The 23,442-nt window shown below is 44.8% G+C and overlaps 2 protein-coding genes and 1 long non-coding RNA gene across 7 annotated transcripts; 2 read left to right on the top strand and 1 right to left on the bottom strand.

The window, feature by feature from the left end:
* Positions 1-1,098, top strand: LOC125541646. Its single transcript, XM_048704999.1, has one exon. The coding sequence runs from the start codon at positions 143-145 to the stop codon at positions 731-733; it is 591 nt and encodes a 196-aa protein (XP_048560956.1). The 5' UTR covers positions 1-142; the 3' UTR covers positions 734-1,098.
* Positions 1,099-9,266: 8,168 nt separating this feature from the next.
* On the top strand, positions 9,267-21,709 carry LOC125537769. 5 transcript variants are annotated; one of them, XR_007296080.1, is made up of 8 exons: positions 9,267-9,776; positions 9,867-9,973; positions 10,083-10,162; positions 13,630-14,025; positions 14,127-14,204; positions 20,116-20,215; positions 21,009-21,080; positions 21,163-21,709. It is a non-coding gene; the product is annotated as an uncharacterized LOC125537769 (long non-coding RNA). The 5 variants fall into 5 exon arrangements; XR_007296082.1 differs by having other exon boundaries at positions 9,861-9,973; positions 20,126-20,215; XR_007296081.1 differs by having other exon boundaries at positions 9,268-9,776; positions 9,861-9,973; positions 13,908-14,025.
* LOC125537768 lies at positions 11,164-12,170 on the bottom strand. The gene is made up of 2 exons (XM_048701085.1): positions 11,784-12,170; positions 11,164-11,685 (listed from the first exon to the last, which is right to left on the bottom strand). Exons 1-2 carry the CDS (start codon positions 11,928-11,930, stop codon positions 11,374-11,376), a joined length of 459 nt encoding a protein of 152 aa, XP_048557042.1. The 5' UTR covers positions 11,931-12,170; the 3' UTR covers positions 11,164-11,373.
* Positions 21,710-23,442: the final 1,733 nt, after the last annotated feature.

Here is a 23,442-nt window from a genome sequence, read left to right as displayed (position 1 = left end):
GCAAAACTCCATGTCCAAGCATCAACTACACACACCTTGCGCTACTGTACAGCCACCACAATCCACGCAGCAAGCATCCCCTCCGGCACCACATACACACCTTTATTTTGCAGGCTAGTTAGAGTAGTGAACTGTAATCAAGATGAAGGCCAAGGCTTCCACATTCTTCAAGCAGATGCTGTCCACCATCGTCGCCGTCGTCAAGGCCAAGTCGACGGCGGTGCGCGCCAAGACGAGCACCTTGAAGACGCGCCTCCTCGTCCTCGGCATCCTCCGCAACAGGAAGCTCCTCGTCAGCGCCATCAACCACAAGATCCACGCCATCATGGGCCAGGACGACCACGCGCGCAAGGAGGAGGCCGCCCAACAAGACGACGGCGCCAACAAGGCCATCGTGCTCTACACGTCGCCCAGCTACGTGACGGAGCGCGACGTGGAGGAGGCCGCCGCCGAGGAGCAGGAGGAGGAGGAGGAGAGCGACGACGAGTACTTGACGCACTCGCTGTTCCGTGAGGAAGACGACGACGACGACGAGCTGGTGAACGCGCCGGGGTCGGTGATTGACGTGCTGCGCGACGCCATGGAGAAGGAGGGGGAGGGGGCTGAGTTCCGGCTGGAGGACGAGATCGACCATGTCGCCGACGTCTTCATCCGCCGGATCCACAAGCAGCTCAAGCTGCAGAAGCTCGAGTCCTTCAAGAGGTTCTGCGAGATGATGGAGAGGAGCGCTTGATCCACCTCCATGGAATCAGATCCACCTCCAGTCCAGTGATTTATTTATTCATAAGTATGCAATGGCGCCAGCTCCATCACTCCTTAAGCCAGGATTATGTTTAGCTTAATCGGAGGCCCATGCATGTAAAGAAGGAAAAGATGAAGCCGGGCAAGAAGATGCTTATCTTCTGCTAGGGTTTTAGTGGGGATGCCAAGGTCTACTAGTCCTACGTGGTACTTTAATCATTATGTACTCATGTTCTTTTGTTCTTTAATCTGGGGGAAGATTGTAAAAGTGCTCAAGTTTTGAGGAAAAAACCAATAAATGAAGCAAATAAATAGACGGCATATATCAGCAAGCCGAAATGTAACACGTACTGATCACAAATTCTTGAAGAACAAACACGGGTATTGCAGGCAACTGAACAAATTAGCTTCAACTAAGATTTTCTTCTAATCCCCGAGAGTAGAACGCAACACGTACTAACATACAGTTCAAGCAGCCATAAGAAGAAAAGCAGAATCAAGCTCACATGACAAGGAAAAAGGGCTCGCTAGTTTTATGGATGGATGTCTCTGCTTTTGGCCAAGAAGAGAAGAGCTAACGCATACCAGTAATCCGTAGGATCGGATCAGCTAGCGTCGTCGACGTTTTGCATTGCGGTGCGCCGGCATCCCCTCGGCCTCCTCCAACTTGACGTCCTTGGCGAGGGAGACGGCCGCCACGTCCTCCATTGCCTCCTGCTCGGTGAGACGCAGGGAGAATCTCACGGGCGGCGCCGGGGCATTCCGCTGCCTTGCCCGCCGCCGCGGCCTCTGTTCCCTATTGGACTCCTGCCCGAGATACCTGGCGATCTCGGATCGTAATACCTCGGTGTCCATCGCCAACGCTGCCGCAACTCCTATGTTGTAGATATCGCCCTCGCCGTTTGTGTCGCCGGAGGTTGAGGTGGATGACGATGAGGACGTGGAGGAGCCGATCGGATTGTCCTGCGGTGCCGACGAAGAGATGTGTTCCCCAAAAGGAACCATAGGAGAGTGTAGATCCGTTTCTTGATCAACCGCGGACACTTTGCCGCTTGCCCCTGCTTTGATGCCCAGACTGACCGTGTTGTCTTGGCCGGCGATGACCGATCTGGACGGCGAACGGATGGCCACGGGTAAAACCCTGATATCTTTTCCCGCAGAAGCAGCCTCAGCCACGCCCACACGAGCATCCTCTCTCTCAGCCGCATCACCGACAGTCGCCGGTGACGGCAAGGCAACTCGTCCCATAACCACTTCTCCCCTTTCAAGCGACGAGTGCGCGCAAGTGTGTACAGATCTAACATTCCTTTCCCCGGCACCGCCGATGAAAGCCATGCGGTCCGATCCGATATGTGCCATGTTTCGGCCGTCGACGACGTTTACCGATCGCGCCGCCGCAGTGACGCCTCCGGAAACAAGTTGCCCTGTTTTAGCCGGCGCGGTGAGCATCACCTGGCTGCTCATGCCGGCCTTCCTTTCCCCTCCGCCGGGGCCCGTCGCGCGATCTGACTGCCGGAGGGCGCTGCTGACTTGTTCCACACGCAGGGGATCGGCTGGTTCCAGGATGTGCTTCAACATGACGTTATTATGGCCCAACGTCAGCGGCGGCGGCGGCACACGAGCTTGACGGCCGGCCGACGATGAGGACAAGGGCCAAGGCGAGGACACGGTTGACAGATCCTTCAAGTCAAGCTAAATGGTGTTCCAGTTTCATTGTGTCAGAAACGAGTCCTGCTCGCGTACGTCGACAACTTGGCTGAGACCCACTCGGAAACAGACCACGCAATTTCACCGTGGGTGGTCCTCCCCCCTAATCCAACGAAAGACGTCAAGATCACACCGTGATCCTCAATTAACTCTCCGTTGATGTGATTTCCAAAAAAAAAACTCTCCGTTGATGCAGATTTTTTTTCTTTTTGTATGTCTGGGACTTGGTCGACTGAGACTTCGCGACTGACGTAACCTATTGCTAATTTGGCCCGTTTTGCTTCCCTGGTCAGTGGGTTCAAGCTCCCCCATTATGGGCTTGTGTTCTGGGCTTTTCTTTGTGAGCTTGTTTTTTTTGGTTTGGGCTGTTTATTTGTTTGAACTGACTAGTAAGCATGCACGTGCAACGCACGTCTTAAATAAAACAAGTTTATATGCTTTTTTTACAAAATTTTCAGATTGATCCGAAATGTTGTTTTATCTTTCAATTTGTATTTCCAAAAAATGTGACATATTTCTGATCCAACACGTGCTAATTTTTATTTCAGTGAGTTCTTTTACCAAGCCATTTAAATGTGTCTTATGCACAACGATATGAGCGTGTGTGTAACACATGATCCAGAAACATGTTTTCGCATAAAATTCACTGTCACATAATAATTATATTATAACTATTACAAAAATATATTTTAAAAACCGCAACTAAGCATGTCTTGAAGGTCCACTTTTTGAAGCAATGAAGGTCCATCTATAGATGCGATCAATGATGCTTCGTTCAATGTATGGGATATTGTTTTGAGCTTCGTTCTCTTCATACTTTAAAAGATGCACCAAAAATTGCTTCCTCAGCTGAAAACCATCCTACATATGCATTATACAACATTGTTGTAACAAGTTGCATGTGCAATGTGTATACAAATAAGCATAGTGTCAATACTTACGTTGGGTATGGGGAAATATAGTTTTCCATCGCACAATGAGTGCATGTAATTAAAAACCAAATAACCGGACAGGGCATTGCATGTATGAAATAAACACATAATGTGAGTCGAATGAATCAATTAATATTGTAATGTGTTTAAAAGATTCATACCAACGTGAATTTGTTGGAGCAACAGGAACTATGCATTCCCATTTAGAGATATCATCCTTAAATGCAGGGTTTGCAACTTCAAGCGCAAGGTTTAGGTTGTCGACCACAATTTTAAGTACATTATTCCCCAAAGTAGGTATTGGTATCGGATCAAAAATTGAGACAACTTTTTTGTTTTGATCCAACACAAACAATAGAAATAGCCCAAACATATACCAAGGCAATAAAATCTGCAATGATGAGATAGTTTAGAAATAAATGGAATATTAATTAAGACCAAACAAAGCACTGTTAGAGATGAAAAATTAAAATCTTACCGTATTACATTGTGAGATATGATAATCATTACTGTCAGGCCAACTATGAAACAACCGTTTCAATGTAGCAATTTCCACATTTTCACGATGACTTGAGTCTCGTGCATAGTGGAACATCGACTAAAATAAGAATGAGAAAATATTAGTGCAATGAGAAAAAAATGTAATACATGATTATAGTAACTTACACAAAAGTTTAGATCCATATAGTGAGATGGAATGTCTCTGAGAAGCTGGACTTCGTGGCGCGCTAGTATCCGCACAGCCATATTAAAGCAATGTATATCCATGTATTCATCATTGTTCAATATGTTTTTTATTTGTCTCAAATTTAAGCTAATAGGGTACGGATCAGAGCTTTTCACCCATTCGCTCCTGTAAAGTTGAAATACTTTCAATTATAATGACATCAGAGTAATTTATTGGAATAATACAAAATGAATTAAAAAAATATGGCTTACTCTAGTACAGCGACATCATCAACCATGCTGATGAACAAGCATAGTTCATCGATTAAATCATTGTTTGTTGGTTTGACAGACGATGAAAGTATAAATGATTGCGAGATTAGCTCGACTTCTCCTGATGTATTTGATGTTTAGAAATTCTCAGGAGGTGTATCCAGAATCATACATTCCGTGGGATCTGTGTTGTTGTCGTCATCTTCCATGTCTCGATTTCTTATGTTATCATCATTCAATTCCGAGTCCACTAAAATGACAGCTAGTTTTGTTCTAAAATCTGTCATATGTTTCTATTAAAATAGTAATAAGAGTTAAATAGTGATACAACATAGAATAAGTATAATGATACAGAGTGAAAAATACTTGTGTTGGAATGTCATACAAAATATTTCCTGTGAAGTATGTAACACCCTCGATGCGACTATAGCTCCCACGTGTCGAGGCACGACTTAGAGACATAATCGCATTGAAGGCATATGTCGCAAGTTAGGCAATCTTCACAACATCCCATGTAATATAAAATAAATAAATAAAGGGGAGATAACATAGTTGGCTTACACTCGCCACGTCAATCAAGTACATAAATAACATTACATCATCCAAACACTCATGGCCCGACTACGGCGCCAAAATAAAAGAGAACCCAACATGCGACACGGTCCCAATCACCCCCAACTGGGCACCACTACTGATCATCGGGAAAGGAAACATAGTAACGTTGAGAGTCCTCGTCGAACTCCCACTTGAGCTCATACACGTCTCCTGGAGCGGAATCATCAGGCCCTGCATCTGGTGTAATAGTAATCTGTGAGCCACAGGGACTCAGCAATCTCGCACCCTCGCGATCAAGACTATTTAAGCTTGTAGGTAAGGCAAGGTAAATATAGGTGGAGCTCCAGCAAGCGACTAGCAAATATGGTGGCTAACTTATTCGCAAAAGAGAGCGAGAAGAGGAGGCAAAGCACGAGCGAGAAACTAGAGAACAACCTGCGCAACCATTACTCCAACACCGTGTCCACTTCCCGGACTCCGCCGAGAAGAGGCCATCACGGTAACACACTCAGTTGATTCATTTTAAATAATTAAGGTTCAAGTTATCTACAACCGGACATTAACAAATTCCCATCTGCCCATAACCGCGGGCACGGCTTTCGAAAGTTCAAACCCCTGCAGGGGAGTCCCAACTTAGCCCATGACAAGCTCTCACGGTCAACGAAGGAATAGACCTCCTCCCAAGACGTTCCGATCAGACTCGGTATCTCGGTAATTCAAGACAACTCCGACAATGGTAAAACAAGTCCAGCAACACCGCCCGCTGTGCCGATAAATCCTGATAGGAGCTGCACATATCTCGTTATCAGGGCACACCGGATAAGCTAAGCGTACGAGAGCCAACGTAACCCAAGTTGCCAAGGGACGGCCCCGCACGATGCTCTAGGTTGGACCAACACTCAGAGGAGCACTGGCCCGGGGGGGGTTAATATAAGATGACCCTTGAGTCCGCGAAACCCAAGGGAAAAGGCTAGGTGGAAAATGGTAAAACCAAGGTTGGGCATTACTGGAGAAGTTTTATTCAACGCGGACTGTGAAGGGGTTCCCATTATAACCCAACCGCGTAAGGAATGCAAAATCCGGGAACATAACACCGATATGACGGAAACTAGGGCAGCAAGAGTGGAACAAAACACTAGGCGAGAGGCCGAGCCTTCCACCCTTTACCAAGTATATAGATGCATTAAGATAACTTGGCAATATAATGATATCCCAACAAGTAAATAAATGTTCCAACAAGGAACGGCCTCCAATCTTCACCTGCAACTAGCAACGCTATAAGAGGGGCTGAGCAAAGCGGTAACATAGCCAATCAACGGTTTGCTAGGACATGGTGGGTTAGAGGTTTGACATGGCAATTTGGGAGGCTTGCAAGCAAGTGGTAGGCATCGTAGCATTGGCATAGCAAAAGAGCGAGCAAACTAGCATAGCAAAGATAGTAGTGATTTCGAGGGTATGATCATCTAGCCTGCACAGTTGTCAGAGTTGACTGGATCCTCGAAAGCAAACTTAACGGGATCCTCGTTAGCGAAATCGTCTCCCGGCTCTACCCAAACAAGACAAACAAGCAACAAGGATACAATCAACCACGTGCAAGAACAAGCAATATGATGAAATGATGATATGCTATGCGGGATGCGATGCAGGATGCCAAATGCAAGATATGACAGGAAATGCATGAACCTGGCCTCAACATGGAAATCCAAGTGTGCCACTGGAAAGATGAGATGAAATCTCTTGAAAACGATATAAAGAACGCCGGAATCGGAGTTACGGTTTGGAAATGGCAAGCGATTCAAAAATGACACGGGTCTGCGATTTACAGCAAGTAGGCATCTAAATGCAATGAAATGAACATGCTACAGCACCCAAACATGACAACAAAATACATGGCAGGGATGCACACAAGATGCTTAACAAGAGTATAGCACTGAGCTACGGCCAAATCATCCATTAACAGGTTCAAACAAGCATGGCAAAAATGCAAATGACAAACAGATCTCAGACTTAGTGAAATCAACACTTGTCTGGAATTTCAGATCAGGTAGCCCTCTTTGGAGCAACAAAACTACATGCTACAGGACCTGAACATGGCAAAGTAAAGCATGGCATGGAGCTACTCAAATAGCTTAACAAAAGTCCCTTAGTGACCTTGAGCCAAAAGGGATCAGAAAATACAATTGCAAGCATGTGAACATAGCAAAAACATAATCAGTTTCAGACTTAGTGAAAAACTGACACATGCTGAAACAGATCTCAAGTAGGCGTGTCAACGAGCTCGATGCACTCACTAGGGTGCAAGTCATGGCAAGACAAGCATACATCCATAAAGAAGGCACAAAATGCAAGCTAGACATGGCAAGAACAATAGCATAGCATGCACGGATCAACTACAACATCATCGGCAAAATTGCAAACAAGTTGACAATCTGCCCAGATTCACAAAGTAGCAAAAGTAGAGCTCGATTGACTCAAGCTAGGGTGCTCCATAATTGCAAACAAAGACATGGATGGATATAGCACTACAATATTAACAAAACTCCCTTACTGATCATCCTCAAAAGGGGCACGGATCACTAGGAAACAACAAGAATATATGGCATCATGAGATAAACAGCCCCATGACTTAGTGAAATTACTAAATCCCTGAAAACAGACTTAGCAAGTGCACCACTTTGCAAGCTTGCACAAGTCACCACACACATCCTAAAATTACATGGGTTGCACTTCTGGAAAGATGACAAAACCCTTAACAAAACACATGTAGAACTCACGGGCATATCATGCACACAATAATCATGGCAAAAATGACAAAAGTGCTAAACGGAGTAGCAGATCTGACAATTAACTCAAGTAGCCCTCTTCTAACAGCATTTCGGGCATCAAGATGAACTCAAATGAAAATGATGCAATGGAATGTAATGATGTACTCTCTGAGATGAACATTTTGATATGCTATATGCATGAATCGGAGCTACGGATGCAAAGTTACGGCAGGTCAAAGTATGAAACATGAGCTAGGGTTTTTGAGAAAAGTCAACCTCCGAATTTCCAGATCTGAGATTTGCACGTGGATCGAGGACGGCCGGCGAGGTACTGTTCACGCCGGAGTTCGCCGGGACGAAGAGGCAGCGGCCGGCGAGAGGAGGTGGCGGCCAGATCCGGTCGGGGCCGGGGCGGAGGCGGCGGTGCGGAAGCCGAGGCTGCGGGGCGGCGACCGGCACGCGGCAGCGAATGGGCGGCGTGGCAGGCGACGGGAGGTGGCGCGCGGCGCGCGGCGGCGCTTGGCGGCGCGGCAGGCGACGGGAGGCGGCGGGCGCGGGCCGGGGAGGGCAGGCGGCGGCGGAGAGCCTTCGGGCCGCGGGGGCCTGGCCCGGGCCGCGCGGGCTTCGGCGGGAGGCGGCGGCTGCGCGCCACGTGGCGCTTTGCCAGTGGCCGCGGGTGGCGGCGCGGCGTGTCCGGCCGGAACGGACACATCCGGCGCGGCGCGAGGTGGATTTTAGGGTTTCGGGGAGAGGGGATCCGGGATATTTCGAGGGGGGCCTATTTATAGGCATAGGAGGAGTTAGGAGAGTCCAAATGAGGTGCGGTTTTCGGCCACGCGATCGTGATCGAACGCTCTAGATGATGGAGCAGAGTTTGGTGGGTTTTGGGCCAAATTGGAGGGGTGTTGGGCTGCAACACACACGAGGCCTTTTCGGTCTCTCGGTTAACCGTTGGAGTATCAAACGAAGTCCAAATGGTACGAAACTTGACAGGCGGTCTACCGGTAGTAAACCAAGGCCGCTTGGCAAGTCTCAGTCCAATCCGGAAATGTTTAATCCCCACACACGAAAGAAAGCTAGAAATGACCACCGGAGGAGAACGAAGCGCCGGAATGCAAAACGGACAACGGGGAAAAAGCTCGAATGCATGAGACGAACACGTATGCAGATGCAATGCACATGATGACATGATATGAGATGCATGACAAGGACAACAACACACAGATACAAAAACCCGAACCCGAGAAAATAAATATAACTTAACGCTGGAAACGGCAAGAGTTGGAGTACAAATAGGGAAAGTTACATCCGGGGTGTTACAGAAGTACTCCATAAAATTTATCATCCACAGACCACAAGATGACCTGCATGATTACAAAACTCAAATTTATCATCCACTTTTATCATTTTCAAAGGGATTCATATTTTTTTTAAATCATCAAATGATCATGATTATAACAAGCCGCGATGAAAACAAAAATTTCACCCACGCAGCATGTGAACCGGACATGCCCTTTGAAATCTAAAGACATTTGGATTTTGTTTGAAAAAAATGCCACACTCACTTACAATGGGTCATTGGCTTAGTAGAGATTAAAAAAAACTGAGTCAACCTACCACCGCCCCCTCCCCTCACGCTTATCTTTTCCCCATTCTTCACTCAGTCCTCCAAATCCACAGCCTGGCCACCCCTCCCCTTCCCGATCCCCATCCACAGCCGCCGGAGCTCTCTGCTGGCCGCACCTATCCTTTGTCAGCAACGCCGGCGGACACGCAGGCCCCTGCTTTGCCCCGCCCTCCCCCTTCGTCAGCAACACCGGCGGACGCGAGCGCCCCTGCTCTGCCCGCCCCTTCTTCCTATCCGGTGCCGCTGGGACCCTCCTTCCTCCTGGCGACGGCGGGGCGCTCGAGCCGGGCATGCTCGCCGGCGACACCGGGGCCCTCCCTCCTCCTGGAGACGGCACTGCGCTTGAGCCGGGCATGCTCGCCGGCGACGCCGGGGCCCTCCCTCCTCGTGGCGATGGCGGGGCGCTAGAGCTGGGCATGCTCGCCAGCGACGCCGGGGTTCGCTCTTGCTGATGCACTCGCTGCGGCAGGAACTTCCCTCCCCCTCCACCCTGCTTGGGACGCCATGAAGGTCCGGTTTCGACTGTTCTTCTCCCCTCGATCGGGATGCTCTGCACTCTGACCCCATCTTGATTACCCTGTCCGTTTCGGTCAGGAGCAGGAGCAGTTTCTGCTGGCGACCTCCATCTTGATTAGGATCACCACGATGACCTCCGCGTGCTGTGCTCGGGACCCTCCCTATGCTTCTCGTCGCTCCTCCGGGTCCAAGTTAGTCTCTTCGACCCCGCCGCCTGCTGGTCCCCGTCAAATCGGTGCATATGTGTATACTTTCAGCTCGTATACTTTGACATATCCATGCTTTACTCTTGCTGTGCAGAAACTTCTTTTGTGCTGCAACTAATGGGGAAATACAAAAATACAAATAATGTCAATTACTTTGAGCCTTTGAGTTAGAAGGTATACCAATCTCTTTGCAGTGTGCTCTTAATATACTCTTCTCTTGGCCATGCTGAGATGTTTAAGTCTTTCCACTTATCAATATTTAGTTCCATTTGAAGCGATGCATATTCGAATACATTTTCCAGTCCTTTGAGCTGTTGAATGAATAAATGACAAAGTATTAGCATGACAACCGAACAAGCCCAGAAATCGTCTTATCAAAAGATGGTGTAGTGGGACTAATGACTAACCATAGCAGTGAGGTCTTTGCGGCTCATTCCTGGGCCCAGCGAGTCGAGCACCTGGATGCATCGCTGCCCTGTATTTATAACTGCTAGGTACCAATGGAAGTGTTCAATGTTAACTAGAAGGAATATCTGAAAATAGGGTTTTTGTTAGTCTAGGTCCCATATACAAACATTCGTCCTTGATTGAATTCATAGTAATATGTATGGAACTGAGACTCACCATATCATTTTCTAAATAAGTTTTAGCTCTGTTTAATACCTACCTTGGCACGTCATCCCGTATAGAGCTAAATTCCTTTATCATCTTAGAGATGCATGCATTTTCTAAGAACACACTTCCACCTGACCTTATCTGTAGATGCTCTTTAGCACTTATGCAATGTATGTATGCGTCTATGATCTGCAATATTAAGTGCACACCTTGGTTATAGGAGAGAATAAAAACTCATGTTAAAATAGCATTGTCTTGTCTATATATACTTACTTCGTCGCCAAGAAATTCTTCGGGGAGTAATAGACGTTCTAAGTGTCGTCTTTGGAGATGTGAGTCGTCGATGCTCACTAAATTTCTTTTATCGTTTGGTTCAAACATGATATTTTCAATCACGGACCAATCATCGCCGGTGCAGACGTAATCTATCATGATGTAAGTAACAACATTTAGTAATAACAAAGAAAATAAATGTAGCAAAAGCAGGGCATAGAAATTAAATGTAGCAAAAACAGGCATAATATATCATGATGTAAGTAACAAAATTTATTAATGATGACCACAAAAATAAATTTAGCAAAAGCAGGGCATAGAAGGATTTGTCCGTGCCTTCTGGAGCGACCACGTAGTCTTGTGCCTTCTTAGGTTTGTTATGCAGTCGGACAGGCTTCCCTGTCTGCACAGGCATTGCCATCTTGTGTACTATAATTTCTTCCCCTTCCCTACCGGACGTTTGTTCTAATTCTTCGTCCTTAGGGGCATCCATTTGTTCACTTGTTTCGTTGTCGGTTAATTCCTGGGAGCAACATTACAAAGAATGATCCGTATGTAGGATTAATAATATAATTAAGAATTAGAACTATCTGGGACATATTTGGAGAAGATGCCTGTGTCACTTCGGAGACTTCGGAATCAGTGTCCTGCGTGCTCTTCTCTTTCTCCAGTTCATCTTTGTTGGCTATTCCATTTGATTCTGCCAGCTTGCCCCCTATAGTTTCTGCCCCTTCGGTGCCGAATGTTTGTGCTAATTTGTCTTCATGAGCTGGCTGCATTTGTTTACTTGTTTCGTTTAAGGTTAATTCCTGAGAGCAACATTATAAAAAAATAATCCGTATGCAGGATATAATTAGAATTATAACTATTTGGGACATAGTTGGAAAATAAAAGACGCCTCTGTCACCTCGGAATTAGTGGACTGTGTGCTTTTATTTTTCTCCACTCCATCTTTGTCGGCTATTCCAGTTGAATCTGCCAGCTTGTCCCCTATAGTTTCTGTCCCCTTGGTGCCAAATGTTTGTGCTAATTGCTCGTCCTGATCTGGCTGCATTTCTTCACTTGTTTTGTTGAAGGTTAATTCCTGAGAGCGAGGTGACAAAGAATAATACGTATGCAGGAATTTATATAATTATAGTTAGAACTATTTGGGACATATAGTTGGAAAGGAATAGATGTCTTTGTCACCTCGGAATCAGTGGACTGCGTGCTCTTATTTTTCTCCACTTCATCTTTGTTGGCTATTCCATTTGATTCTCCCTCACTTAGTAACTGGAACACACAATAATACAATATTACCCAGTACTTACAAAAGAGAAGATATTATTCATGTGAGTAAAGAATTGTATGTATGATAATCTAGTACAAAATACATATTATTTCGTCCTGCCAGAATAAGAATAATAATGACATGTGAAAATAAAAAGCGCCTTTGTTGCATCGGGGTTTGTATGCTTGTCTTAGGGTAGCACCTGATCAATCTGCATATTTTCCGAATCATCCATGATTTCTTGATCTTGTGATGCCTTTGTTGACTCGTGGTTCATATCCTCGTCCTTGGCTCCCTTGTTGGTGTTTTCCTGAAAACCCAAGCATTTATTATTAGCACGTAGTTAAAATTAGTCTCATTCTTATTTCTACATCACACCTAGATGCACATATCTGCATATGTTCTTAACATAGTGGTATGAGGACATTCTTTCCAATTAAATTCCAATATGTATTTGTTTGTTTTATTATCCAGTCAACTTTTTGAGAGTCACTTGGGTGACTATTCTCTCAAGTAATCAGGTGGATGCAGTAATAAGAATTTCCTTAGGCACACAGAGCATCTTGGTAATTTTGCGGGGGCAAACAAAGCATGTTGATTCACTTTGTTGGATCCCCTCTAGTGACCATATTGCCTTCTAGATGTGAAATCATGAATATTTTGTAATCACAGAGAGATATCAATACCACGATGATGGCAGATTGATCCGCAGAGCTCACCAGGGATTGCGACGCAGACATGGAGGAAGATGGTAGTTCACCACGGAGAGATGTGTACGGCAGGCTGGAGAGACCTGCGGTGGAGGAGGCCGGCGCGGTGGAGGGGTGTGAGGATGCATCTTGGGAGAGAGGATGGAGAGGTGGAAGAAAACCCTACGGTGCAAAACCTGTTGGTTCTTTGTGCTCCTGATCGAGAGATCGTTAGTTGTAGGCAATATGTAAGGCGGAAATCACGGGAAGGAAATCACGGGAAGGATTTCCATAGCGTGAGGAGGAAAGGAATCGTGGTCGTTATCTCAGGGCCGACACCTTTCCTTTGATTTATCTCAGGCCCATTTTTTTGCTTTTTTATACCCGACGCATACATATACAGAATTAATGTAATCATTTTTCGTAATGCATTTCTTATACTGTAATATTGGGTTCGGCTCATCGGATCGTTTATTTGATTTTTTGTGTGCTTTCTCTTACGTTTTAATATACAGAAAGAAAATTTACCTTTCTCTGTACAGAAGTATAATTCATTGAGATTAAACGACGTACCCTCGCAAACATAATACTAAACCATCAAGATGACCTTCGTACTTATGTTTTATTATTACTATTATTGCTGCTAACGTATACAAGAATTTTTTTCAATATTTCTTGCACGCTAGTAATATAGCCTGGTCTGGAAAAACTTCATACATAATTTCTTATATGAAAGAAAGCATCATCCATATACCAAAACTGGGTTAACTGAACTACCTTGGTGGTATTTGCAGGGCTGACCTGCATGAGTACTCATTGAGGAGCAAGAGTATCTCAGGCCCCACGCTTTCCTCGTTTATCTCAGGCCCAATGTTTTTTTTGTTTTTTTATACCCCACACATACAGAATTAAAGGAGTTATTTTCGTAATACATTTTTATACAAAATTATTGGGTTCAGCTCATCGGAACGTTTCATCGATACTTTTGTGTGCTTTCTCTTACCTTTTTTTATATACATAAAGTTTACCTCTCTGTATAGAAATATAATTCTTGTATCATTTGTCTTGCCAGCTAGTTAATGTACCCTTAGCGGCCATGCTTGATAGGAGGGGCCAGGGAAGTGCTTTAAGTCGTTCCAAGAATGTGAGACAGTGTCAAGTCTGTAAGGCAAGTCAAGGGGATCCTGTGGGTAAAGATTGCTTTGCTTGGAACGTTCTTGTACCTATTCTACTGTCTGTTTTTTCGACTCGGTGTTTAGTAATGTGTGGTTATCCTGATGTCAATTTGCAGCGGCAAGATCCTTCAGCGGTGCAGGAGATTAAGGGTTCCATAATCGATTCCGCGCTTGTTGCTATCCCTATTTTTCAGGTAAACATTGAAGAAAACCTAAAGCCATCTAATATTCTATTGTCTTTCTGAAAAAAGAAAGCATGTGAGCTCATGTACCACAGATTCGGGAACGACGTATGTTCATACAGTAGTAATAATACCTCTCAACTTCACTACATTCTGCAAATCTCATAGACTCTTGCAGTTTTCATCACAAATATATGACACAGCTAACATAAGTTAAGTTACTCAACAGCCGGAGACATCTTCAAAAAAACTTTACATGAAAGAAAACGAAAGGGGTTCAAAGACTGCAGGACACTTTGGTGTTCGAGAACATCTTCAACAGAACAGAACGCTACAGTATATTTAGATAGCACAGAATACAACATAGACTGTTCCCTAATATGGCTAATATGGCGCCTGGTTTATTGTATCACTCATCTCCACCGCAAAGTAAAGGAAGCTTCACACTCTGTCCCTAACAAGACCTGGAAATAAAAGGAAAGAAAAGTGTTAGGTCGAGAATTAGTTATATAGATACAAAAGCAAAGGTGCAAAGAATACACGAAAGATCGTACCTGCCTCACCCCTCTAAAACATCTCTGTATACAATGTTTTTGGTGCTCTTCCCAGATTTATCAACCTCCTTGTTAGGCTTGGCTAAAATTCGTGTCGTCTTTCTTGACACACCCCTTGACAATGCAACATATAGCTGGCCATGAGAGAAAACAGGTTCGGGAAGGTAAATACCAACATTCGGGATGGTTTGACCCTATGCCTTGTTAATGGTCATCGCAAAACTCAGGCGGATGGGGAATTGTTTTCTCTTAAGCTTGAAGGGAAGTGAGGTGTCCTCCGATGGCGACATAGGGATCCTAGGTATGCACACCCTCTTTCCAGCATGCTGGCCACCAACAATCTCCGCGTCGATTGCATTATCTTGGAAGGCTCTGATCATAAGCCGTGTTCCATTACACAAGCCATTATGAGGGTCGAGGTTCTGTAGCAAAATGACCGGGCAGTTGATTTTTACTCTCAAGACATGGGGGGGGGGGGGGCAAGCCATTTGGTGTGATGGAGTTCAGAAAATCAATCGTGTAATTATTCTGGAAGTCATCCTCGATAGAGTCAAAGCTATGGTATACCTTTTCTTCTCTCAGAAACCTAGAGATCATCTTGTCATTCAGGTCATCCACATGCTTGTTTTTGGTCGAGAGAATTGCACGTTTGCTCATGTACTCCCTCGACCTAGCATTGGTGTGCAGGGATGGGAAGACATCTTCGATGAGCTTGTTAACAGGTTCTTCGTCCTCGGTATAAGCAATCACAATGTCTTCAGGGAGACGCACATAGTCGTCGCCAATTGTTTCTTCCATTCCATCGCCTATCCTAAGGAGGTATTCGGAGAACCAAGGGTCTGCTTGTGCTCGCATATTACGCGTGAGGCGTATCTTGCGGATCTTCTCCCACAAATAGGATCTCAAAAGTGTAGCATCCGTGATCTGTGCTCTTGTCCCTCGGGTCACAACAGGGAGGACCTGCATAAAATCCCCACCAAAGACGACAACCTTTCCACCAAACGGTAGAGGACATTCCATTATATCCTGCAACGATCTGTCAAGCGTCTCAACTACTTGACGCTTTGTCATAGCAACTTCATCCCAAATTATCAAGGATGCCTGTTTAAGCAACTCTGCCATACCACTCTGCTTTGTGAAACTACACATGCTGTTGTCAGTGAGCTTGATTGGAATTTTGAACCTGGAGTGTGCAGTCCGGCCTCCGGGCATTATCGACGCTGCAATACCTGACGTAGCAGTTGCGATCGCTATTAGGCCCATCGAATGGACCCTCGCAAGCAATGCCTTGTACAAGTACGTCTTCCCAGTGCCTCCAGGACCATCAACAAAGAATATCTGGCTTTTTTGGTTCGTCACATGATCCATTATGTCATTGAAACCAGCCAGTTGCTCATTGTTCAGGCAGTTGAATAGATCTAGATGTTCTTGATCTGCTTTGACTTGCCTCTCCTCTGTTACCTCCCTATACTCGGCGTCTGAAGAACCATCTGTGTCAACCAAATCCGGAAGCCCATACATTTTAATATCCTTTCCCATGGATTGCATTAGATCCCTGATATCCCTAAGGACCATTTGCTCAAGTGCAGCCTCATTCGATTGAGTACGGGGTAATCTTCAGACATCGATTCTAGGTGTTTGTCCCACAACTGACGGATTTCTGTTGCCTCACAGAATACCAATATAGTTGCAAACAACCGTCTAAGAGCAGAAGGCATCTGAAATGTTGCTGCCTCTGTCATGCAATCATCAAGTGTCCTGTCATGCTCAATGAGTCCTAAGTGCTCACACGCCTCTCTGAAGGAACTGCATGGATTGCCATTCACTGTTTTTAAATCATCAAATGAAGTGGCACCTCGGACATGGCTGAGCAGCACCCACAAGTAGTACCTCTCTCCTTCAGCAGGGTGTGCATACACCAGTCTTCCAATCTATGGTCTATTATTTTTTCTCGGTTGCCACTTCTTATTACCGGCAATCCACCTATAATGTTCTGGGATCTCTCTGTACAGCCATTTCCGTGCCTCTGGATACTTCTGGTTCATCTCAAAGTACTTGGTAAGCATGGATTTGGAAGAAGATGGCCGAGCGACAACATCTTCCATATTTTCATAAGCCCTAAATGCAACTCTGTGCATGTTTGGTAGATGAAGTTGGAGCTGCAACACAGATGGACTGACACCAAACATTTTAAAGCCAAATATCCTGTAAATAGCTTTCGGAGGAGATATATAGCGTGCATCCCTATACTGTCGGATTTCGTTGATGATTCCCCCATCATTGATAATATCTTGCTCAAATGCAAATGATGCCTTATCATGCCCTTTGTAGATGTATTTGAACAAGTACTTGACTGCCTTGATGCTCGAGCATGCTTCGACATTAATGTGACAGTTGTATGTCATTAGCAGGAAGGGGTTGTAAGGGACCACCCATCTGTTGTCCAAATCTGCTCCTCTGATCCTAACTCGAACCCCATCGTCCCTCCTTCTATAGATCGGATATGAATCTTTCCCTTGTAATGTGGCATCACAGAAATCTCATGGGTAATGAAACCGACATTGTCCATCTATCATGCACGGACAACTCTTCTTCAGCGCACCACATGGTCTGTGCAACATGTGTTTGACTACCAGATCATGGAGAACGATATTTCTTCTTGTCGGGTATCTCTGCAGATATCACCCGATCATAGTCATCTGGGGTCCTTAACTTGCTTTTGGCTTTCATGATTAAAAGTATATGCTCATGAGGGAGACCTCGTTTCTGAAACTCGGTGACATGTACATAAGCCGCAACTTCTCCGAAATGCTTACCTTTAATTAGTAGGTCCATCATACTTCGCTGTTTAGCTCTGTATACTCTTGCCACAAGGTCTGGACGATCTTGCGGTAGTTGTCCAGGCAACATTTCCTTAGTTATCTCCTCCCAGTAGGGATTGCATGTCATGGTGATAAAATAATCCGGTTTACCCCATCGTTGTACTATTGCCATCGCATCCAGAAACCTGCGCTGCATGTCATGGTCACCACCAGGAAATGTACGTGGAAGCACTATTCTCTTGCCAATCCGATCACCACGTGACTCGCCGGCATAGACGGTGTCAACAAGACCCTATAATGAATCAATATTTGACGGTAAGTAGTGTACAAGGTTGAAGCAATGAGTGCATCATATATAATGTGATTTATTGGTATTAACAGAAGCATGTTACCTGATATAGGTCAGCACGTATAACCTTTTGATTTTCTGGCCATGAGTACCAGTCAAGCCTCATTGTCTCAATCTTGATGTACATGTCAACAGCCCACTGTTGGAAAAGGCGCCCCCTGAATAAGATGATGTTAAAAAGCTTTTTTCGGACCTGTAGCTTGAAGCAATAGTACTCCCTCACGCTAACAAATTTCCTGGATTTTATGGCATTAATCTCATTGTCTCCAAACTCCTCTAGGTTATCATCGTTGTCATCTAAAAATTGATTAACAAAAAAAGTTGGTATGATAGATAGAATCATAAGAATATAAAAAACAGCAAGTACATGCAATACCTGCAGGTAAATCAGTGGCCTGGTCTTCAAGCTGTGTGGTATGACCAACTTGTTCTCCCATCATGTTGTTGTCTGTAAGATGGACGATTGTCTAATTTTTAATTTGACCAATATGTATATAAATCTGCTATGAACATCATACCTGAACGAAAATCAGTAGCTTGGGTCCTTTGTGGTGCATAATCATGCACTGAACCTTGGGTTGTGGCATCGGGGAGCCCAATATATGGCATCCAACGATTCCAACCGATCTCCCCATGTGGGAAGAATAGTGGATACGACAATGGGTCGTAGCAGCCATAGTATGCTCTAATATACACGGGACGATCTCCTTTGCCGTACACGACAACACTCCTATCAAAGGTATTTTGAGGGTCACTTCCTTCAACCCATATTGCTGCTACCTGCGAAGTAGTTGGTGCATTGTACCTTTGCTGGTCAAGGTTGATATCTGTGTTCAGTGAGATCCTATATTCATCCAGATTCAGAACAGCACCAATGCTTCTAAAAGCTTGAGCATAAGGGTTATGTTGTAGTATTGTGAGAATCTTCTGTATGAGATCTAGCCTAGGATCTGGAGACCTCTTAACCCTGTGAATCAAGTTTTCATCCGTATCGTAAATATATAGCTGCAGATGCCGAGGGCCATATTCACCGGACATCAGATCATCAAGAGCGTGGTACAACTGGCCACACGCACGAAATGTGTAGACGCCGGTTCGTGCGGCAGTGCTGACTTGACGATCAAGAGTGACACCAAGAGTTGTGAATGAGAAGTGAGAGTTGAAATAACGTATATTCTCTCTGAAATATTTAGCATCCTCATCAGATTGACTTGTAAACAACCGTTTCAACTCGTCAGAAACTTCTGGAGTAAACACACCCACTTTGCCCTTTCTGCAACAAAATGCAGGCCCCTCATATTGAAACCGCAATGCTCCACAGTGGCAGCAGTCGCTAACTTTTCTAAAGACATGGTGCTTTTTGGGCAGGTTCATGTATAGTCTGTCATGAGTGTCATTAGTGCGAGTTCCATCATCATGATTCTGATCCACAAGGTAGGATTGGAAAGCAACATCTGGAAAAGTGTAGACATTTGCATTAAATTAATTTACAAAACAAACCATTTTGTTGTATTATATAGTCTATTGGTACATCATGATAGCAACAATAGACCTGGTTGGGCGAACATCCTAGCTTCCTCATCAGGGTCATCATCTCCAAGGTTGTCGCCTGCCAAGCAGTCTAGCCGCCAACACATTCGATAATGCGAAAGGTGTTTCAAATAACGCTTAGGACATGAAACAAAGGTAACCGGGGGAGAGGAGACTTAAAATGATAATTATGCGTACCATCAATATTAATCGTGTGGGCATCAGGCTCTAGTATTCCATATGGATCTTCGCCGTGGTTGTCGCCTGATAATAACATTTTATATGGGAAAAATGAGTAAGAATCAGAGATGAATTGAAGTTATGAACCAGGTGTTAGTAAAAATATACCATGAGGATTCTGAGTGGCACGACGAGCATCAGGGATCATTTCCATTCTTGGACTATTGTAAGTTGGCTAGATCGGTACAGGTTGTTTGCTTCCATAAATAGACTTTGTACCTGAATGAACAAAAGAGGGCCCAAATTATTGTAGCAACAATAGACCTGAATGAACAAAAGACAACCCCCAACTCAGTACAATCACTCAAAAGAGGGCCCATTTTGTTGTTTTATATATTGTATTGGTACATCATGACATTATTGTAGCTGAATGAAATATTATATTTGTAGCATAAATATTTCAATGAACTAACCTTTGTTTTGTAAAGACTCATCTAGGTTATGTAGGTTCACGATTGTACTGAGTTGGGGGTTCTCCTCCCCTGACAGCTGGGTGAATGGCAATCGTCATGAATGTCGCTGCATCTGGTACGCATCATTTCTGTGCAACCAATCGGTCTCATTGTCGTCATAAATATTCTCGTCTGAAGTTGAATTTGGTCTAGGCTCTTGTACACATGTTATCGTCTGAAGTTGTGTGACTGCCGTTTGTCCGGTAGCTCGCACCTATGAGACAATGTTACTGCCATCGGCGACGGCATCAATATGCTTATTATGCTCGCTGGATATGGGTTGTCCCTTTAAATAGTTCATCTGTATTGTGTGCATATTGCTCCCTTTCCCCTCGTATCTCCAGCCCATTATGGTCTGAATAGACAAAGAGTAGATCATTATATGGCAATACCATTGGGCTATACATCACCAAAGTCGACATTCATTGCCTTGTGATACAGCCGACTGTGTGTGTTTTGTTTTCCAGTCCATTGACGTCTGTTGCGATATTTTTTCTTTGTTTGTAGGCTTCACGCCGTCTCTTATTTATCTCATCCCTATTTTGTGCATACCGCTCTCTTTCCCTCTGCCTTTTTATCTCTTTACGATCTGCAAGTCATGACACAGTTCAGTAGCTGAGCAAAATAAATAAGAAATCGAGTGATTGGGTTAAGTACCCAAGGAGTGGGTGTTGGTTATATCCTGGAACGGTGTGCGCGCCCAGTTGGGAGTGGTAGGGGCCATACGAAGTTCTTGAACCCTGTGAATGGCAAATTGTTATAATACAATTATAATTGAAGTGGCATCTAACTGAGGACTTTCAGATCTAAAAGTAGTGATTTGTTCTGGAAGTTGTGACTAATTTTCTTATGAAATTCATCTTAAGCAGTTACATGGATGAGTTTTCATAGGTGCCTCATTATTCGTCTGCAATTTACAGAGAGTCTAACAAATCTGGGATGTAAGAATGGTTCTTCACTGCTTTCATGTGTTGGTTAAATTACAGACTGGCCGCCGCTGATGTGTTTTAGTATATATCGCAGGATGGAAACAAGAGGGAATGAGGGCGCACCTGCGTTGCAGAGGAGTTCGTGGACGGTGACGGCGTGGTAAGAGCTCAACGGCGATAAGGCAGGACAGCCTAGGCGGCGGCGTCTTAAAGCGTCACCAAGCATGGACGGTGGCGGCATGTAAAAGCCTCACGAAGTCCAGAAGAGCGTAGACCTGTGATGGCGAAGTAGTCGTCGTCGCCGGGTGCCTCGCCGGCTGCATAGGGCATGCTCCTCGTCGCATCCGTCGCCGGGTGCCTCGGCGGCTGCGTAGGGCGTAGGTCAATCTGGATGCCTGGAGGGCCGGCTCTGTTTTTTTTGTTCCTGTGCAGTTGAACAACCCATCCGGAGATTACGTGATGTTTTCCCTTGTAAGCATATTAATATTTCCTAGATGGACTTTATTTTTTTTGGCCGAACGTGGGAGGGCAGTTTTCGTCTGCCCCTTGTTGGCTCTTTTAATAGTAGTGGAGAAAAAAGACCACACCCAGACAATGAAAAACCCTATCTTCTGTAGCTAAACGACGCTGGATTACCCTTTCGTCCCCCTGCTTCTTCTTCGTTTCTTCTTCTTTTTGTCAAAAGGAGCTTCATTAAAATTGTTGCATGCACAAGCCAGCTTGGTCTCTGTGTCTGTACTTCGGTTAGAATTGGATTCAGCAAGTGAAACCCCACCGACATGTCTAGCTCACACTATTGCTGGTGCATGTTGTCAACATACGCGAGAAACACTTTGTATAATCAAGGAGAATGTGCTTCATAAGCTCCTCTTACAAAATCAGATCTGAACATACACACACAAAAAAATGATCTGTATATTTGGCTATGAAAACAATCAGCTCTGCCCTTTAGTTAGAGCAGAAACAGAGGTGCTCATACCCGCAAAAAAAATAGAGGTGCTCGGGAACCTGACGGCAGCTACCCCTACAAATTACCGACCACAAGCTACTTTGAATATATTTTTTGGCCACTTTATCTCCAATTAGACACGTCGAAAATTTCCAAAGAGAAAAGGGAATTCCTCATTTCAGAGCAACCGAAAATTGGGCTCCGCTTGAGCAAAAACACAACACACGTAGAAAAAAAATCGCTGCCCCAGGTCGCTCATCTTACATTTGGGCTAGTCTCTTCACTTGGACCTCTCTATATGTGGTAATTTCAGCACAAATAAGTGAACCCTAGAGAGAAAACTAAGGCGGGGTGCTGGATTTTTTGGCGCGCAGCAAAAGTGGCAGGATTGATTTACTTGGTGGGCAGGTAGCTTACACATGTTGAAATACATGCAGTTGCAGTCGGGGACGACATTTGAAATTGCATGCCTAGTGTACACATGTAACTAGAAAAAAATTCAGAAGAAAAAAACTCTATATTGCACATGGCCATGGCTCCTTAATTCATGGCTAACTTGATCTGTGTGAGAAAAGTTGAACTCTTAATTTAATTTAAATAACCAAAATGAAAAAGGAAAACAAAAATGAAAACAATATTTTACATTTTTATAAAAAAATAAATTTAGGTCTCCATGAGAAAAAAACTCTCAAAATATTATTTTGTTGCCCTCGACAAACATAGTCTAGTTGCAACCATGTTGCAAGACATGTCGTTGCAGTCGCGGGACGACACTTGCAGTTGCATGCCTAGTGTATAAACATGCAACTACCCCTGCCTCTCCCGCCGCCCCTCCGACAAAACAAAGTCCAGTGGTAGTCAGGGGCGACAATTACCCGCCCTCTCTCCCGCCGTCCTCCGACAAAACAAACTCCAGTTGCATCCGTGTTGGATGACATGCAGTTGCAGCCTAGTTCAAATCCTTGCAATTGCATATCAATTGCCCACCCTCTCTCCCGCTACCCCCTCTTACAAAACAAACTCCAGTTACATCCATGTTTGACTCGCAACTGGCTCCGTAGTTGTCTTGGTTTCCCAGTTTGATACTCAATCCCTGACTCACGCACAACTGGAGCCCTTAGTTATTTGTGGTCATAGTTACAAGTACACCATCAACTCGCAATTGGGACCGTAGTTGTTCTCCTCCCAGTTGTGAGTCCACTCTCGACTCGCAACCAGGGCCTCATAGTTTTCTTATTTGAGTCCCAGTTGCAAGTCCACACTCGACTCATAACTGGGCCCGTCGATGTTTGTCGTCTCAATTGCAAGACCATGCTCGACTTGCAGCTGCACTTGCAGTTGTAGTTGCCCTAGTTGCAAGCCCACTCTCGATACGCAACTAGGTCCGATCAATTTTATCCTATTCGCAAGTCCACCATCAACACG

This window comes from Triticum urartu, chromosome 2 (assembly GCF_003073215.2).
Source record: "Triticum urartu cultivar G1812 chromosome 2, Tu2.1, whole genome shotgun sequence".
NCBI lineage: Eukaryota > Viridiplantae > Streptophyta > Magnoliopsida > Poales > Poaceae > Triticum > Triticum urartu.
Note: the sequence above shows the minus strand (reverse complement) of the source record. Positions and strands in the feature narration are given on the sequence as shown.

Excerpts from the sequence above, each read along its gene's own strand:
- LOC125541646 (XM_048704999.1), top strand. The coding sequence starts at position 143 with ATGAAGGCCAAGGCTTCCACATTCTTCAAGCAGATGCTGTCCACCATC.
- LOC125537768 (XM_048701085.1), bottom strand. The coding sequence starts at position 11,930 with ATGCAGCCAGATCAGGACGAGCAATTAGCACAAACATTTGGCACCAAG. Across the intron at positions 11,686-11,783 it reads CACAGTCCACTAATTCCGAG|GAATTAACCTTAAACGAAAC; the intron begins GTGACAGAGGCG and ends TGTTGCTCTCAG.